Raw genomic sequence first — 13,276 nt, 5'->3', positions numbered from 1 at the left:
CCAGAAAATAATAGAATCTAGTCGATTTGCCTTGTGTCATCAGAAGGACGATTTATCGCTTTGCCTAATAATGAATAAGTATGACTAATGGGCTGGCGAGCGAAGTCCCTCACTAAATATGTTGTTTTTATTATTCCATCAAAGTATCGCACGAACATAATAGAATAGAATAATAGTATGCCACGAAAAACCACATCTATTTATAGTGGGCCGGTTATTCGGAACCGTTTCAGTTAACAGTTGGCGGCATTTTCCAGGACGCACGGAACGAAGGAAAAGCACGTCATTTATTAAATGGCACCCTCGGACCCACATCAGCAGCGGCCGGAAAACATGATATTCCGGACGAATCTGATAGGAAAATCCTTTTTGACCTATAGGCTGGGTTTTCGCTAATAGAAAACACCCTTCTGATGCGGAAATCGGCCGGGCAAATATGCCTCGCTGTACTAAAGAAATGAGGCAACACACTTGCTATTAATGTGCCGAAATTGGCCACCTTATCAAAAGCGAAGCCAGCAAATAATCCAATAACCAGAAATCAATTTAGCGGCTTTTCCACAATTCCGCAGGCGATTCACTAGTCGCCTATGCTGAAAAATCAATTTATTACATCCAGTTGTTAAATGGGGAAATTCAGTGGGGAATTTTCGCGCCCCAAGTCGCACTCGAAAAAAATTCGCTCTGTTTGTTGGGCCAAACGCAACGTTAGATCGATTTCAGTGGGTTTCACTTTTTTTTCTTTTGCCTGTGGGGCCATCCACTAATGGAATAGAAAAGAAAGGTGTGCAGGTACAGTTGACTGGATTAGGGAGTGCATCTACCCATGTTACTTAGGAATATTCGTAAACGGGCCGAAAGTTAAAATTCGTTCAATCCAATTGGGTTCCATTGGGTTTGATTGGGGGTTGAATTCTCCGTGTAAACCCGCCCACCACTAAAATGGCAAATAGTAACAAAAATTGCGAAAGTTTCCGATTTAATGCCAATGAAACTCTTGAATGGATTCCGATAAAATTCACACCACCATGACACCGATGTGTCCTTTAAAAGCTCCCGAATAGAGCCGCCTGCTCTATTCTGGTTTAGTTATTAAGAAACGGCCCATTGAATACTGTTTTGCGGAAATGGGGTAAAATCATGGAAACAGCCAAATTTCCCAACTTAATAATGAAAGTAAAGCTTCTTTTAAAGGTCCTTATGAAGGTGGCAGTGCTGGAATTGCCTAACGTCAAAAAATGTCCAGGATTTCTGATTTCTCCGCTTAAACTGTCCAAGTTCCAGAGGCTCAAGAGCCTCAGTTGAACCTAAAAGAACAGTGAAAGTGAAGCTGTAGCGAAAGGCTACTTAAAAGAGTGGCTTTGTATCGCGTGTATTGATTGATAAATTGCCTTTGTAATTTGGAAAGCTTAGGATTTAATTTCAAGAAATTTTAGCTGAATACTTTAAGCTCGGAATGCGTCATCTTTATCCGATTTCGATTCGGATTCGTTTCTTCCTTATTATTGACCCACACACTTTATAAATGCACATTTGTGACCTTCTTGCGTCGAAAGGAATCGATTGAGCTCAAAAAACACGCATGTGAAATTTTGATTGTTGGTAGAAATTTTTCTAAGGGTGGGGGTCGATTTTTTGAAAAAATTAAAATTTTCTCAAAATGCCTTAAATTTTACATCATTTTCAACTCACGGACGCAAGGAATGCATCGAACTCATTAAAAAACATGTTAGAAGTTTCAGATCCAAAACAATAGACATTTTCGCCACATTTTGAGCGTTTTTTGAGAGTTCGCGATCTTCGGCCTACGATTTTTTCCTTTTTATTGACCGAGACACTTGATAAATGCATATTTGTGGCCTTCTTACGTCGAAAGGAATCGGTTAAGCTAAAAAAACACGCATGCGAAATTTAGATTTTTGGTCGAAATTTTTCCAAGGGTGGGGGTCGATTTTTTGAAAAAATTAAAATGTTCTCAAAATGTTTTAAATTTTACATCATTTTCAGCTCACGGACGCAAGGAATGCATCGAACTCATTAAAAAACATGTTAGAAGTTTCAGATCCGAAATAATAGACCTTTTCGCCACATTTTAAGCGTTTTTTAAGAGTCGGGATTTTCAGCCGACGATTTCTTCCTTATTATTGACCCAAACACTTTATAAATGCACATTAGTGACCTTCTTGCGTCGAAAGGAATCGATTGAGCTCAAAAAACATGCATGCGAAATTTAGATTTTTGGTCGAAATTTTTCCAAGGGTGGAGGTCGATTTTTTGAAAAAATTAAAATTTTCTCAAAATGTTTTAAATTTTACATCATTTTCAGCTCACGGACGCATCGAATGCATCGAACTCATTAAAAAACATGCTAGAAGCTTCAGATCCGAAATAATAGATATTTTCGCCACATTTTAAGCGTTTTTTAAGAGTCGGGATTTTCAGCCGACGATTTCTTCCTTATTATTGACCCAAACACTTTATAAATGCACATTTGTGACTTTCTTACGTCGAAAGGAATCGATTGAGCTCAAAAATTCCACATGTAAAATTTTGATTTTTGGTAGAAATTTTTCTAAGGGTGGGGGTCGATTTTTTGAAAAAATTTTAGTTTTCTCAAAATGTCTTAAATTTTACATCATTTTCAGCTCACTGACGCAAGGAATGAATCGAACTCATTAAAAAACATGTTAGAAGTTTCAGATCCGAAATAATAGACCTTTTCGCCACATTTTAAGCGTTTTTTAAGAGTTCGGGATYTTCAGCCRACGATTTCTTCCTTATTATTGACCCAAACACTTTATAAATGCACATTWGTGACCTTCTTRCGTCGAAAKGAATCGATTGAKCTCAAAAAWCCCGCATGKAAAATTTTGATTTTTGGTCGAAATTTTYCYWAGTATGGGGGTCGATTTTTTGAAAAAATTAAAATTTTCTCAAAATGTCTTAAATTTTACATCATTTTCAGCTCACGGACGCRAGSAATGCATCGAWCTCWTTAAAAARCATGKTAGAAGTTTCRGRTCYGAAATAATAGACATTTTCRSYACATTTTAAGYGTTTTTTRASAGTTCGSGATMTTCAGCCGACGATTTCTTCCTTATTATTGACCCAAAMACTTTATAAAYGCAYAYTTGTGACCTTCTTACGTCGAAAGGAATCGATTGAGCTCAAAAAACACGCATGCGAAATTTTGATTTTTGGTCGAAATTTTTCCAAGGGTGGGGGTAAATTTTTTGAAAAAATTAAAATTTTCTCAAACTGTTTTAAATTTTACATCATTTTCAGCTCACGGACGCATCGAATGCATCGAACTCATTAAAAAACATGCTAGAAGTTTCAGATACGAAATAATAGATATTTTCGCCACATTTTAAGCGTTTTTTGAGAGTTCGCGATCTTCAGCCGACGATTTCTTCCTTATTATTGACCCAAGAACTTGGCAAAAAGTGAAAMAAATGCCCAAAGTTACCGATTTGATTCTGACAAAGCCTGCCAAAGTTCCCAAATAAAATGCGAAGAAACCATTAAATGGATTTAGCTCACATACTTACATAGAAAATTAGAAGACTATTTTGCAAAAAATCTCAACCTCTGGACGCATTTCCAAAAAAAAAAACTTCAAATGAATCAAAATCGCAACGCGATCCAGTTGGGTGGCGAATTTGCCGCAATGAAACACTGAAACAGACAATACGCGGCCCCCAAAACCTGCAAAACTCATCCATATTAACCCGGAACCGAAGTTTACGAGCCCGGAAAACTGATCCCCCTTCGCTAGTGCGGATATTTAATATTTTATTAGCATTCGGACGGGGTGCCTACTTCGCCGGATAAAAACAATAATTATGTCTACGGCCCCGACTCATTACACTTTATTAATATTAATTAGACTATAAAGAGTTTTATTACGCAACTAGGCGATTAAACCGGCCTAATTAAGTTCAGAATGGCAATAAAGTGTCTCTAGTCAACACACCTTAATTCGGCTAATGGGGTCGCTCTGTGTTTTATCATGGTGCGTATGGAACGAACGCACTTTGTTTTATTAGAGACCGTTGGAGCTTCGCTTTCTCATGGATATTCACTCTCAAGCTTAAACAATTTTCCACCTACTAGCAGCGATGCAATCAGAGATTCCATCGAGCTTCCACATATCGCATTGTCTTTGAGCGTAATCTAAAGAAACGCCCTTAACCTGGAGAAGAACAAACATGTAGTCTATTGGAAAACACCCCGGGTTATCGTTTGTTCATGGCGTTTGCATTTCCCTTGTATTTATTATGACTACACAGTGTGCATACATGGGCTGGCAGCCAGCGTATCCATTAATATTCCACTAGCTGCGCTAATACCGCTGTTTTCTTTGATAATACCAGAGTCGAAGCGTACACATTTTTGAATTATTTAACAGTATTGAGCCAGCCAGGGTCTATTAGTTTCAAATTGAGGGTGGACGAAGATAATTTCCATAGAGTGCCAAAATATACAGTCSCAGAACGGATGTGTACATTTATTTTAAATGCAACGGAGACTCGTTATTCTCGACTGTGGTTTACAAAAATAACACCAAACATTCAAGAAAAACASTCSAAAAATTGGAAATTGCCACACTAACAGTCAGCTTAGTTGTAGTGTGAGTTTGGCTCCGAYTGAGCTSTTGGTTACGCGACAAGAAAATTTCAAGCTTGAAATAAAAGGCGAAATTTGAATATGATATACAAGATTAGGCCAAAATGCTATGCATTCTGCCTGTTTTTGCCCATTTGGAGCACTGGACAGAGTTATAAATGGCACATTTTGACTAATTAAAGCTTGAGATCTGGCGCTAGCAGATGAAGCAATGACCCAGAGGACATTGAAAAACATATAATACAAAAAGAGCAAAGATGATCATAACTAGAAGATAAAGCTCCAATGAAAATTATGAATAATTCCTGAAATCAGGAACTTTTAAAGGACATTTTTAATTACTTGAAATTTAAAAAGTTGAGCGAGCGCTTCATTTTTGAGTGATTTCTCGCGGTTTTTTGTTTAGTCAATTTTTTTAGGAAAGGAAAATTAACTTTTCCTTTCGAAATATTGCCGTGCGAACAGGAAATTTCTACAAAAATGTCAACAATAAACAAACTGAAATCGAACTGACACGAAAATAATTGAGTCATCGAAAGGGCGAACAATCAAATGATTATAAAGCATTTTTATTCTGTGGGTTTTTTGCCACTCAGGTGGAGAAAATTGTTTTTAATTTTTTTCATTCAAATTCAAAAAATTTTTTAATCGAAGTGGATGTTTATTGTATTTAGTGTGAAAATGAAATGTAGAAACACTTTTTCAGAACTAACGGAGGATAGGGCGCCAGCTTGCAAAAAGCTGCTAAACATGATCTCTAATCTATAAACCTTTTAACATGAACTGAGTCTAGTTTTCTGACAAGCAACTGAAGTGTTATGGATCCTTTATATTTTTATTTATTTGCTTTGCTGATTGGAAATAAGTTTGGCTTTGGACAGATTTGCTGCTGTTCTAAACACATGTTGGAGGCATTTTGAGCGCACTCTTCTTTATTAATCGCACAGCTCTGAACTCGTAGAGTATTTTGCGTTTCTGAGAAACTTATTTTTGGAAATCGCGATTCAAAATTTGTCCCGCAACAGTTTTAAATTCGCAAATTCTATATTTTATCGGCAATTTGAGCGCACTCTTCTTTATTAATCGCACAGCTCTGAACTTCTAGAGAATTTTGAGTTTCTGAGAAATTATTGTCCATTATGTCCATATTGTCCATTATGTGTCCAGCAACAATTTTTTCAAATCCTGCCCAAAATGTATTGGCTATGAGTGAAATTCGACGTTTTATCGGCATTTTGAGCGCATTCTTCTTTACTGATGGCACAGCTCTGAACTTGTAGAGTATTTTGCGTTTCTGAGAAATTTGTATTTGAAAAGCGCGATTCGAAATTTGTCTCGCAATAGTTTTTTCAAATCATGCCCAAAATGTATTGGCTATGAGTGAAATTCGACATTTTATCGGCATTTTGAGCGCACTCTTCTTTACTGATCGCACAGCTCTAAACTTGTAGAACATTTTGCGTTTCCGAGAAATTCATATTTGAAAAACGCGATTCAAAATTTGTCCCGCAACAGTGTTTTCAAATCCTGCAGAAAATTTATTGGCTATGAGTGAAATTCGTCATTTTATCGGCATTTTTAGCGCACTCTTCTTTACTGATCGCACAGCTCTGAACTTGTAGAATATTTTCCGTTTCTGAGAAATTCATTTTTGAAAAACGCGATACAAAATTTGTCCCGCAACAGGTTTTTTAAATCCTGCGCAAAACGTATTGGCTATGAGTGAAATTCGACATTTTATCGGCATTTTGAGCGCACTCCTATTTAGTGTTGTGAGTAATTTGCGTTTCTGCGAAATTTATTTTTGAAAAATGCGATGCAAAATGTGTCCCGCATCAGTTCCTTSAAATCCYGCCCAAAATTTATTGGCWATGAGTGAAATTCGACATTTTATCGGCATTTTKAGCGCACTCTTMTTTACTGATYGCACWKMTCTGAACTTSTAGARYATTTTGMGTTTCTGAGAAATTTMKTTTYRAAAAACGCGATWCAAAATKTGWCCSGCAACAGTTTYTTCAAWTCCTGCGCACAATTTTCGTCAGKWTGWTTTAAGTTYCCAATATCTTCACGGCATTGAGAGCGCCCTATCCTCTATTGAACGCCCAACTCTGAACTTGTAAAGCATTTTTGTTTATGGCAAATTCCTTTTAGAAAAACTCAATTCGAAATGTGTCCCGCATTTTGTTTAACTGCATCATAAAATGCGCTGACGCGTTACATTGACGCGGCAGCCGCATTGGTATTAGTGCGTCAACACCTGAAAATCCAACGTGTTGCTCGTATTTTTTCAAAAAAAAAAACCCTCAGCTCAATTTCAAATGAATCTAAACATTTCTTCTGGGAGCAGAACACACTGGTTGAGTTTCTAGTACCTTTTGATATAAAAACGTGGATCGATGCCGGTTCGGTGTTGGATGCAGAACAAGTATAATTTCCGGAATCCGCCTGCTTGGTGTTCTGGATGGTGAGCCGGCTGTGGGCTCTTGGTGGGCCCAAAGCAGTCTCCACAGTGATGCCGCCCCTTGCATTGTCGTAGTTGATCATTTTGTCGTTGTGATACCAAAACACGTACTGCGGTGGAGTCGGACTCTGCACAAGAAACCATCATTAGCAAAAAAAATCCCCGCCGATTCAGCTTCGGTTCGGCTCGATTGCCAGTCGCGTCACGCACGTTACACATTTCCAGTAAAACCTCGGGATTTTTAAAGGAAACCGTTGTTAAACTTCGAACACCTCCAATAAAAAGCCTTCCACAAATGGAGCACTTTTCATTACAAAACGCCGAATGCGGGATTCATGTCCCGAGGGTGTCGGAATGTTGCCGTTTGGGGCCTTTCGAAAATGGGGCTGCAATTTTTTTGCCGCTCTGGACCACCCGAGTTGGGAGTTGAATATTTTTTCAACTTGTGCAACTGTTCTAGTTAGACATACGTGTGATTTGGGGGTCGGATGCATCCGTTTAAAACTTCCGGACAAACCTGCAAAGTTGCGCCATTACCATGATATTGCAAACTTTGTATTGAGAGCAGCTGGTAACTGGAAGTTATATGATAGTTTCCAGTTGCTGAGACAACTGTTAAACTTTGGCCCGAGATCGGGAAATTTATTCAACTAGCCGCGTCTGATTGGTTGAGATATTGTGCATTGTCAGTTTCCAGAGGAAGACTGGCCACATTTATCAGCTGATTCCGCTCAGGATCGCACATCCATGAAAGTGAGGCGACCTTTAAAGACTGTTAGAAGAGCCAGTTACTCGCTCGGATGGAAAGAGAAATTGTTTAAAAAACTGGCCAATGCTTCCAACTCAATTCCTCTGGAGTCTCCTTTAAATTATGCAGGAGCTTCCCTTAAAGGCTGTTGGGAACAGAATCTTTTTTAAAAATGTCTTCAGTCCAGTGCAAATTTTGCAGTTTACAAAAAATTTGCATCAGAATACTACGGAAGGTTCCTTTAAAGGAACGAAAAATAAAGACTATGGTGTACATGCGATTGTGTTGCCCCGAAGTCCCAGTTGAGTCATCATAAGAATAGGACTTTATTTCGGGCAATTTTCGCCTGCAAAATAACTCGAGTTGCCGATAATAAAATATGATAGCAGAAAGTTCCAAAAACGTGGCCCAATTGAATAGGTTTTCCGAACAACCGGCTAAGTACTGCACGAACTTTTCACGCATTAGGAACCCTGCCAAGCCAATGGAAAACTTTCGCTCCTAATAGCGCAAACTAGTGTGTTCATGCATCAGTTCTTATAAGCAATAAACTGGAAAAAACAAAGACATTAAACATTAATCTGGAAACATTCGCTGATCTTCCGATCTACGCAAAAGAAGTTTTCGCTTCAAGCAACAGCGAACGCCCATCACTCGAATGTACGACGTCGATTAAACCGCAAGTTGCGAAAGTTTTTACGAAGTTTCATTATAAACGTCATCAGTGTATTGGTTGTAACAAAGTGGGGCGATGAAAAGTTTACTTGTAAAATTCTCATTAATTTTTTCCTTTTATTAGCTCAGTTCCATATTGAGTGAGGACGTTCAAACTAAGTGATAAGCAACATTTTTCTTGGAACTTTGCGTCCGATTCACTTAATGCGCTCGAAATGTAATTTAAATTATACAACTTTAGAATGCGAAGTTTTAGTCGCTCCCATGCCCTAGTGGATCGGCAATCTGCAAATAAAGCGATATATTTTCTGGATTTTTTATTAATCACGGAAGTTTTATCGGAAATTGGCTTGTTTGTGTGCCGGGCAGCTCGTAATTATGTCCAGATATGCTTTAGTTTACGTTCACTGGAAAATATGTAATCATGCAGCAGTCGTTTGCTTAATGTGCCTTAAACGTTTCACGCTTTCCCAGCTTCAAAGCGATACTTACATTATCAATAATACAAATCAGATCAATTATGCTTCCAACATCCACGTGATGTTCTCCAGATGCGCTTCCCTGGATCGTGGCTTCAGGTACGACGATATCCAGGTTGACATAGTGGGAAATCAGCGATTGACCGCTGGATATCTAAAATTAAAAATCAAATTAATTCATCAGCTTTTCCACTATATGATTTTTTTAATTAACAGTTTTTAGTGTCCGAAAACCTGCGACTTTCAGTCCTGCCAAAATCAGTAAACTTTTCGGATCCCAAAAATTATTTGTCCGCTTTAGCCGGATTCAGTTACAGCGCCCAAGAAAATGAAGCTGAAGCTTGATTTAAATGCTGCGAAAGAAAATGACTTGAAATCGCGTTCGATTTTTGAGAAATGATGTCTCGAAAATTGGAGTGCAGAAATAGGAAAAATTTTAAAAAATGTCCCAAGTTTACATTTAGTTTACAAACGAAATTCTTTATCGATTCAGTTGAAAGGGCCCAAAGAGTGAAACTGAAGCTTGCTTTAAAGGCTGCTGAAGACAGTAGCATGAGATTCAGTCCGGTTTTTGAGAAATGGCCGTCTGAAGATTGGGCTGAGGAAATGGGGCAAATTCAAAAAAATCTCTTAAGCTTAGATTTGATTGGAACAAGAAATACTTTACGGATTCAGTTACAACGTTCAAGGCAATGAAGCTGAAGTTTGATTTAAACACTGCGAAAGGAAATGACTTGAGATCGGGCCCGGTTTTTGAGAAATGGCGCCTTGAAAATTGGAGTGCAGAAATACGAAAAATAAAAAAAAAATGTCCCAAGTTTACATTTAGTTTACAAACGAAATTGTTTATCGATTCAGTTGAAAGGGTCAAGAGAGTGAAACTGAAGCTTGCTTTAAAGGCTGCTGAAGACAGTAGCATGAGATTTAGTCCGGTTTTTGAGAAATGGCCTTCTGAAGATTGGGCTGAGGAAATGGGGGCAAATTCAAAAAAATCTTTTAAGCTTAGGTTTGATTGGAACAAGAAATACTTTACGGATTCAGTTACAACGTTCAAGGCAGCAATGAAGCTGAAGCTTGATTTAAAGGCTGCGAAAGAAAATGACTTGAGATCGGGCCCGGTTTTTGAGAAATAGCGCCTTGAAAATTGGAGTGCAGAAATAGGAAAAATAAAAAAAAATGTTCCAAGTTTACATTTAGTTTACAAACGAAATTCTTTATCGATTCAGTTGAAAGGGCCAAAAGACTGAAACTGAAGCTTGCTTTAAAGGCTGCTGAAGACAGTAGCGTGAGATTTAGTCCGGTTTTTGAGAAATGGCCTCCTGAAGATTGGGCTGAGGAAATGGGGCAAATTCAAAAAAATCTCTTAAGCTTAGATTTGATTGGAACAAAAAATACTTTACGGATTCAGTTACAACACTCAAGATAATGAAGCTGAAGTTTGAGTTAAAGGCTGCGAAAGAGAATGATTTGAGATCGCCTCCGATTTTTGAGAAATGACTCCTCAAAAATTAGGGTGCGGAAATACGAAAAATTAAAAAAATTGCCAAAGTTTACATTTAGTTTACAAAGAAAATTATTTATCGATTGAGTTGAAAGGACCAAGAGAGTGAAACTAAAGCATGCTTTAAAGGCTGCTGAAGACAGTAGCGTGAGATTGAATCCGGTTTTTGAGAAATGGCCTCTTGAAGATTGGGATGAGGAAATGGGGCAAATTCACAAAAATCTCTGAAGTTTAAATTCGATTGGCACAGAAAATATTTTACGGATACAGTTACAACGCTCAAGAAAATGAAGCTGAAGCTTGATTTAAAGGCTGCCAAAGAAAATTACTTGAGATTGCGTCCGATTTTTGAGAAATGGCGCCTCGAAAATTGGAATGCGGAAATACGAAAAATTAAAAAAATCGTCCAAAGTTTACATTTAGTTTGCAAAGAAAATACTTCATCAATTGAGTTGAAAGGACCAAGGGAGTGAAACTGAAGCTTGATTTAAAGGCTGCTGAAGACAGTAGCGTGAGATTGAATCCCGTTTTTGAGAAATGGCCTCTTGAAGATTGGGCTGAGGAAATGGGACAAATTCAAAAAAATCTCTTAAGTTTAGATTCGATTGGCACAGAAAATATTTTACGGATACAGTTATAACGCTCAAGAAAATGAAGCTGAAGCTTGATTTAAAGGCTGCCAAAGAAAATTACTTGAGATTGCGTCCGATTTTTGAGAAATGGCGCCTCGAAAATTGGAATGCGGAAATACGAAAAATTAAAAAAATCGTCCAAAGTTTACATTTAGTTTGCAAAGAAAATACTTCATCAATTGAGTTGAAAGGACCAAGGGAGTGAAACTAAAGCATGCTTTAAAGGCTGTTGAAGACAGTAGCGTGAGATTTAATCCGTTTTTTGAGGAATGACCTCCTGAAGATTGGGCTGAGGAAATGGGGCAAATTCACAAAAATCTCTTAAGACTTGATTGGTACAGAAAATACTTGCAGCTGAAGCTTGATTTAAATGCTGCAGAAGACAGTAGCGTGAGATTTAATCCAGCTGCAGAATTGGGGCAAAATAAAAAAATATATCTAAAGTTAAGATTTATTGACAAAATAATGATGGATGCATTCAATACAAAATTTGTGGGAAGAAACAATCAAGTTTCATTTAAAGGCCTTTGGACTTCATAGCTTGAAATCTCTGCTGAGTATTGCAAGACATAGTCTTAATGGGGTTAACTGTTAAAAAAAAATTTCAAAGTTCCCGATTTTATTTCAAAGAAACTAGCGAATGGATTCAGTTGAGCTTTACACAGCTGCGAGAGTGAAGCTTTCCTTAAAGACTGCTGGAAAAAGGTGGTCGATTTAYTGAGAAATAGTCTATGAAAGMMCRWAGTKMAAGCAAATGCAGCACAACGTTAAAGCAATGCAAAAGTGCAAAAACCGTTGCTGTTGCACCACAGCAATCAGAAGGAAGGAAAGTGAGGATTTGAAAAACCGAGGTCAAACAAGAGACGTTTTGCAAACGAGAGTGCMAGAAAAAAACAGGTTTMGGAAACAGACAAAYCGAACAAACACCAACTGAATAAACGCGCCCATATCCGAAAATGTATTAATGTGCTGTCGAAATGGATTTTCCAAAGCAATTAATYGAACCAACCCACACAATACGTCGATTTTCCGTGYATAGAATGTTCAATTTTTCAACAACAACGTGAAAAGGAAATGATAAAATATCGCACACCGTGGCAGTGTTTACTTGAAAAATACCGCAGATGTCCATCTGGACATCTATCCAATTTTCTGCGGATTCCTTTGTTTTTCTTGTCGGGCGGCGGAAGCAACGGAAAAGTCGAAATACACCGGATTCTGGCTGGAAAACCGCAGTTGCTAGGCGTAAGTTGTCCCGGTTCGGTTCCAACAAGATTAATCTTTGCCTAACTGACGTGTGCGGTTCATTACGTTTTTGTGTGGATTCTGTTAGTTTGTCTCATTTGGCCAATGGGAAACTTTCCAGCCAGTCTTCAGCGCCAATGCACCCAATCGAAGCCCAATAGTGAATTTGTCCAAAATCCCCCGTTTTTATTATCCAGAATTATTAACCGGCCGAATTTCGGACACGTAATGGCTTTTAGGCCCGGCGGGTGTTGCTTTCGATAGGTTTCCAAATAATTCAGCTAGCAAATTTCCGATTCGTAAATAGTGTTAATGACTTATGAGCTGATGCACAAAAATTATTATCTGCAACATCAATGGAATGGAAATGGAAATTTTTAAGGCGGCCTTTTTGTCTACAACAGCTCTAACGAGCTCTTATCGTACGAGCTCTTATTATATTTTATCGTCATAATCTGGCAGCCAATTAAGATAAATTCCGGCAGGTTGCAGGTTTAGGCAAAAGGACGGCATTCTTGTTGCCGCTGAAATCCTAACGAGGGTACACAAAACAATCAAATTTAATCTGGAAATCTCATAACGCGCAAACGACATTTGAATATTTGGATCTGGCGCTAAATCCAAACTCGATTTATTCCGGCCAGCGTTTCGCAGAAGAGTTGCTTTTTCGACTGGATTGACCTGGAAATGTGAACTCTGCTCAGGCCTTGCGGTGCGGAAGTTTCCACCTAAGATTACTGGGAGATTTTACGAAAAGAACAACTCCAAATCAAAATTAATTCCTGGGTTTCAGTCATTTATTGTCTATTTATCAATTAAAATTCGTTTCGGTGTATTTTTCCACCATCATCGGTTTTTCTATTAAGGAGAAAATAAACTAGAAAAACTTTTAGCAAAGAAACATGG

The 13,276-nt window shown here is 38.0% G+C and overlaps 1 protein-coding gene across 1 annotated transcript in view; it reads right to left on the bottom strand.

Moving 5' to 3' along the window:
- LOC109544138 (neuronal growth regulator 1) overlaps positions 1-13,276 on the bottom strand; it is a 76,043-nt gene that overhangs the window by 2,319 nt on the left and 60,448 nt on the right. The window contains exons 5-6 of the mRNA XM_048662055.1: positions 9,006-9,146; positions 7,002-7,218 (exon numbers count right to left, since the gene is read on the bottom strand). Of these exons, the coding sequence (XP_048518012.1) occupies positions 7,002-7,218; positions 9,006-9,146 (358 nt within the window). The remainder of the gene's footprint in view (positions 1-7,001; positions 7,219-9,005; positions 9,147-13,276) is intronic.

Source organism: Dendroctonus ponderosae, unplaced genomic scaffold (assembly GCF_020466585.1).
Source record: "Dendroctonus ponderosae isolate FM_Combo_2020 unplaced genomic scaffold, Dpon_F_20191213v2 Dpon_F_20191213_10, whole genome shotgun sequence".
In the NCBI taxonomy this organism is placed as follows: Eukaryota; Metazoa; Arthropoda; class Insecta; order Coleoptera; family Curculionidae; genus Dendroctonus; species Dendroctonus ponderosae.
The sequence above is the reverse complement of the archived record's forward strand: the minus strand, read 5'-3'. Positions and strand labels throughout refer to the sequence as shown.